At 46.0% G+C, this 6,000-nt stretch overlaps 1 protein-coding gene across 1 annotated transcript in view; it reads right to left on the bottom strand.

Moving 5' to 3' along the window:
- Positions 1-490: 490 nt before the first annotated feature.
- Positions 491-6,000, bottom strand: part of SEC31B (SEC31 homolog B, COPII coat complex component) — a 29,585-nt gene continuing 24,075 nt past the window's right edge. The window contains 8 exon segments of the mRNA XM_067024868.1: positions 491-1,592; positions 1,822-1,893; positions 2,353-2,473; positions 2,772-2,914; positions 3,202-3,230; positions 3,233-3,259; positions 3,487-3,795; positions 4,219-4,393. Of these exon segments, the coding sequence (XP_066880969.1) occupies positions 1,413-1,592; positions 1,822-1,893; positions 2,353-2,473; positions 2,772-2,914; positions 3,202-3,230; positions 3,233-3,259; positions 3,487-3,795; positions 4,219-4,393 (1,056 nt within the window). The 3' untranslated portion in view covers positions 491-1,412.

Genomic DNA, 6,000 nt, shown 5'->3' with positions numbered 1-6,000 from the left:
TGGGAAAGGACTTTGCTGGGGCTCACACTGCTTCATCAATAGAAGTTAGTGCAAGTATTATCTGAAGAGCAAGTGGCTTTACAAACAAATACTGCCTAACAATCCTTTCCTCCCAAACACACACATCTAGCCTGCAGACATGATGCGATCTACAACAGGATTAGAGATCGTACCCCTGGCTTCACACCCAGCCCCTTTTGTGTAGCTGAGCTCAGCCCTGAAGTGGTGTGGGGAAAGCCCTGGAGCTGAATGTCAGGCACGGATGGAGACACACACACACATACACACACACACAGCAGAATGACCATAAACGCTGCAAGGAGAGCCTAATTCAGTGCCACCTCCTTTCTTCAACTCTCCTGACTTCCTATTTATCCCCAAGCCTCCCCCCTGCCTTATTAGGGTATAGGGAACAAAAACAAAGAGGACTGGGAAGACAGATAAGAGCAAAATAGGACCTAGAGGAGACAGTAATTGGGAGATGACAGAGGAAACCAAACTAAAGCAGCTTTATTGCACATAAAGTACATCAGTGCTTCAAATGCAAAGTCCAACCTTGAAAGCGCAGCCTGAGAAGGCAGCCCTGAGATGTGTGGGGCTGGAGGAAGAGGGCCTCCAAGCCTTGAAGAACAGTGCTAGAAGACTCTTTCATTAATATGGCTCCCATTCCAGAACCTGGCTTCTAATCACAGAATGAGTGGTCTAGGCCCTGGGCCAGGGATCAGGCAGGCTGAGTCAGGGGTCACTCCCCACAGCCCATAGCCTAAGACAGCTCTCAGCAAAGGCATCCCATCCACCCTCCGCCTCACCTAGCCCACCCTTATCAATGCTGGCAGTTGAGAGGTCCCTTCTTAAAAGGGTCTGAGTTCCTTCTCTTCGTTGTGCTCAGCACCCATCCCTCATGTGTATGACTTGTTCAAAGGGTGAACAGCAGTCAACTCTACCCCAGCCTCTGGGGCTCAGAGAAGTATGAACCTGGAAATATGAAGTCAGAGGCAAGGAAAAGGTAAAGTCAGGCTCATAACCCACAGAAGGGGAAAGACAAAAGACCCACAAGATGGGTACAGTCGAGGTAGACTTGGAAGTTAACGATCCTGCTCACCCTCTCAGAAGCCACGTAGTTATCCCTGGGGGAGAAGACACACTGTCCCAGGCCCTGTTGGAGTACAGTTTTAGGGAAAGTGAAGAAGAATAGGCTGAGAGAGCCCTGAGCAGATCCCAGAGGGCCACGCATAAAGGGGTGGAGAGCAGGCACTCTGCTGGTTTGGAGCTAAACCTACAGCATCATATACCTGGCAGCAAGGGAAGAGGGCTAGGAAAAACAAACGGAATCTGTTCCGAAATTCCCCTTTCCTGCAGGAAGGAGTTAAGTAAGAGTAGATGTGGCCTCCTGGAAAGAGGAGCTGCCTGGTCTAGACGTGTAGCTTACGAGCGATGATGAGGATGGACTTCAGGACAGGCATGAAGCTGGAGACCTCACTGAAGCTGCTGCAGCTCACCACCTGAGCATGCACAGTGAGGCCCTGTTCAAAGCTTCCTGCGTCCACACATCTGGCAACCTCGGGGAGCCCAGCCAGGACAGGAGGTGAGAGCTGTGGAAGGATTAGCCTGCAGTTAGTAAGCCCAACCCCCGCCCCCACCCTGGAGGCATGGAAGGGAGAAGAGAGGACTTAAGTTCTAGAGCCCAGTCCAGGCAAGATGTCTATATTCTGTAAGAAACCCAGGGCCAGTGAGGCCTATAAGAAGGGACACTGGGCACCCTTTGGCCATGGGTGAAGGTGGAAGAGCAGGAGGCAGAGGAGCACCACTGAGTGTACTTACTGTCCCTTTGCAGAGTTTCTCATATAGACATTCTAGACGTTGGGCTGCTTCATCCAGCTTCCGTTTTGTCTTCTGCAGGGAGGGAAATGGATTCTGATTCCAGCTACTATGCCTAACACTACACAGAACCATAAAGAATCACGGTACCTTCGAGCTAGAATGGCTTAATGCTCTTTCATTTCACGGAGGACAAAAAGGAGACCTGAAGAGGCTAAGTGATTCGCTCAAGCTGACGCAGCCAGGAATGAATGGCAGGTCTCCTCACTCCTGGTCTCACCCTCCTTGAAGTACTCCCTGCTGCCTTTCCAACAGCTAAGTCTCAGTGCTGTTTGGTCTTGCTACCAAGGAGATAACCTCCAGACCAGACAAGTCCTCCCCTCCCAACTCCACATGGACATTAAATAAGTATAAGATACAGGCAGCATGTCCAGGGACAGTAAGAAGAGTCACACAAGGAACTGGTCTACAGCCAAGGGATCCTGGGGCCAGCTAGGGTAGGAGGGGAGCATCATGGGGAAGGTTCAGACTCACTACGTCAGTGGCAGACAGGGAGCATCGCTGCAGAAGCGCCTCAAAGCTGATAGTCAAGGACTGATGTTCAGGGGGCAGCTCCTTCCTGTCCATCTTCTCAGGCGGCCGCTGACGTTGCTGAGGAGGGAGCAGGGACACAGGAGAGAGAGGCAAGCTGTCCTGCTCATGGCTCCCCTCAGGACTAGTCCTCAGTGACCTGGGGGTCACACTGCTCCCACTAGAGCAGAGCAGAGCTGAGGAGGGGCATCCTCCCTTGTCTGCAGTAGGGACACTTGGTATCTGCCCCCCACCCCATCTCCTTCAGCCCAGAGTCTGCCTCCAACTTGAGGAATGAAGCCATCTACCGTGCTCCCTGCTTTTCTATACCCAAGAAAAGAAGGTTTCCAAGAGGAGGGAAACACATCGTTCCTGTCATCTACAGGCTAAGTTCTCCTGGGGCCCCAGGGGGAGCATGATTCACACTGGGGACAGCAGGCTGTGAGGAAAGGACCCCTCGTGGCTCAGGGGCGAGGCACATAACTGGAGCAGTAATTGGTGCTGGGGGCATAAATGTCTCTGGCAACTAAAGAGCGAGAAAAGAAAGACACGTGAGTCTAAGCTGAAAGACTCCTTCGGCCCTACTTTGAGGGAGTCGCAGAAATTATGAATGAATGAGGGCACAGGATAGTGCGTGGGGACCTGGAAGTGAGAAGATGGTGAATGTGTATAAGAAGGAAAGAGGAGGGAGCTGAGGGGAGAAGAGTGAGTGGGGAAAGCAGAATGGGAAGGACCGGGCTACTTTCTGTACAGAACTAGAGTGTGGGTCGTCAGTGAATGTATAAGGGGTTGAGTGGGGGGAGATGTGTTGACCTCTTTCCTCTGGAGGTTTCCCCTGGGCATGGAGCATTTTCCAAGGAATCCTGAGGTCCTGAATAGTATAAATATAGAGGTATTTTAGGGGCATGATCAAAAACACTGGAATTTTGGTCTGAAGACCAGGAAAATTATTTTAGTTGGAGTCTGCCACACCTCCCTCCACAGACCAGCCACACTCTGAGTTGACATCCTCCAACCCCAGTTCATTGGCTTGAGGAAAGAGACTCCCAAGGTGGTAGTGGGGAGGGGAGGAGAGGGAGGCCATGGGAGAAGACTGACCTGGTTGAGGAGTCAAGATGCCAGTGGCTGGGAAGGCATCGGTGCATGGAGCACCTGGCCCTCCTGGAGGGTGTGCTGCAGAGAAGGTGACAGGAGGGGCTGGCAGCTGGGAGCTCATAGGGTCGAAGCCTGGTGCTCTCACAGGAAGCACAGGGAGCCGTCGAGGAGTCTCAGGCAGGGAGGCAGAACCAGCCTGTATAATGTCTGGGGGTGCCGTGGGTGGACCAGGAAGAGGCCATGTTCCAGGGAATCCCACGGGGTTAGGAGCTTGCACCCTTTGCCCTCCTGACAGCTGCGGCTGAGATAAAGCTGAAATGGGATAGAAACAGGTCATTTGCCACCAAATTTCAATTTGGGAGAGACTCAGAGCACATCAGGAAGGAATAAGGCAGCAATTAAAAAAAACTATAATAATAATAAATAACTAATACATGTGTATGGAGATCTACCATTTACAAAGTACTTTTAACTATATTCCTTATTTGACCCTCAGAACAATCCTGTGGGGTTGAAATGACCAACATAACAACCACTCTCAATTTTCAAAAGAAACAAAGTGGCTAGGTATATTGCCCACAGGTACAAAGCCAGTAACTGACAGTACTGAGAATTCAGACTTCAACCTCTAAGCTCCTCTCATTAGATAGACATACTGCCTCCCAAATCCATTCTGGCCATGCCAGATGTTTTCCTCTGTGTTCTGCCTAAACAGGTCTCCACTCAGTCACTCACCAGGCCTTACCCCAGGGACCACAGGCAAAGACTGGGCTTCCTGGAACCCAGATGGCCTGTAGTCACTTGTATTCTGCATTCTGGAGCCCTGATAAGGGCTAGGACGGGAAGGTGTCAAGAGCATCACAAGTGACGGAGGTGTAAAAATCCTTGGCCTTGGAGATGGAGCTGGAACCTGATGGAAGAGAAAAAAGGGTCAGCACTTGGAAAGGAAAAGAAAGGTAAGTAACTGAAAACAGAAAATCAACAAAGAAAATGAAACAAAATACTAATTCTTAAGAAAAACCAATAAAACTGATAAAACTTTATAAAGACTGACAAAGAGAGAAGACAATTCATCAAGATAAACGATGAAGCAAGGAACATTACAACAGACCCTGCAGCCATTAAAGAGATAATAAGGAATACTACAAATAACTTTACGTTCATAAACTTGACAACTTAGAAAAAACGGACCAACTCCTCAAGAACCACAAACTACCAAAACTCAGCCAAAATTAAATAGAAAACCTGAATATTTCTATAACTATTAAAGGAATTAAATTTGTAATTAAGAAGCTCCCCCCCTCCAAAAAAATCTCGAGGCCTACATAGTTTCACTGGAGAATTTTACCAAACGTTCAGAGAATTAACACAAAGTTTACATAATCTCTTCCAGAATATAGAAGAAGAAACATTTCCTAACTCACTTTATGAGGTCAGTACTACCCTGATACCAACACTACAAAATAAAACTACAGACCAATATTTCTCAAAAACTTAGACACAAAAAATGCTCAGCAAAATTTTAGCAAATCAAATCCAACAATGTATATAAAAATAATATACCACAACCAAATGAGATTTACTCCAGGTCATGCAATGTATATCATGATATATTTAAAAATCAATCAACATAACCCACCATATCAACAGGTTAAAGAAGGAAAATCATTTGATCATATAAAATGATGCAGAAAAAAACATCTGACAAAGTTCAACACTGATTCATGATTTAGTACCCCAGGAATAGATGGAAAAACTCCCTTAGCCTCGTAAAGAGCATCTACAAAAAACCTAGAGCTACCATCACACTTAGTGGTGAAAGACTGAATGTTTTCCCTCTAAGACTGGAAACAAGGTTAGGGTGTTCACACTCACCATTCTTATTTTAGTACTACAATAAGGCAAGAGAAATTAAAGGCATACAATTTGGAAAAAAAGAAATAAAACTCTCTATTCACAGATGACATAACTATCTACATAGAAATTCCCAAGGAATCCACAAAACACTCCTAAAGCAAATAAATGAGTTCAGGAATCTCATTTATGAGCATTGAAAAGTCACATGATACAAGATTAACTCATAAAAACCAATTACATTTCTATACACTGACAATAAACAAGTAGAAACCAAAATTAAAAAGGTAATACCATTTGATTTCAAATTGCTCAAGAGAAAATTAAATTCTTATGTTTGAAATGAACAAAACATGTCAGGAGCTGTATGATGAAAATTATAAAGTGCTGAAGGAGACAATATTGGAGAGACATACCATGTTCATGTATGGGAAGATTCAATATAGTAAAGTTGTCAACTATCCCTACATTAATCTATAGTTTTAATGCAATTCCTGTCCATTTCTGCAAGTTTCTTTTTAGAAATAGGCAAACTTACTCTAAAATTTATGTGAAAAGAATACGGTCCTAGAATATCCAAAGCAATTTTGAAACAAAAATAAAGTAGGAGGAATTACTATTCCCCATGTCAAGACTTACTGATATAGAGGTAGTAATCAAGAC

The sequence above is a fragment of the Kogia breviceps genome, chromosome 2 (assembly GCF_026419965.1).
Source record: "Kogia breviceps isolate mKogBre1 chromosome 2, mKogBre1 haplotype 1, whole genome shotgun sequence".
Lineage (NCBI taxonomy): Eukaryota > Metazoa > Chordata > Mammalia > Artiodactyla > Physeteridae > Kogia > Kogia breviceps.
Note: the sequence above shows the minus strand (reverse complement) of the source record. Positions and strands in the feature narration are given on the sequence as shown.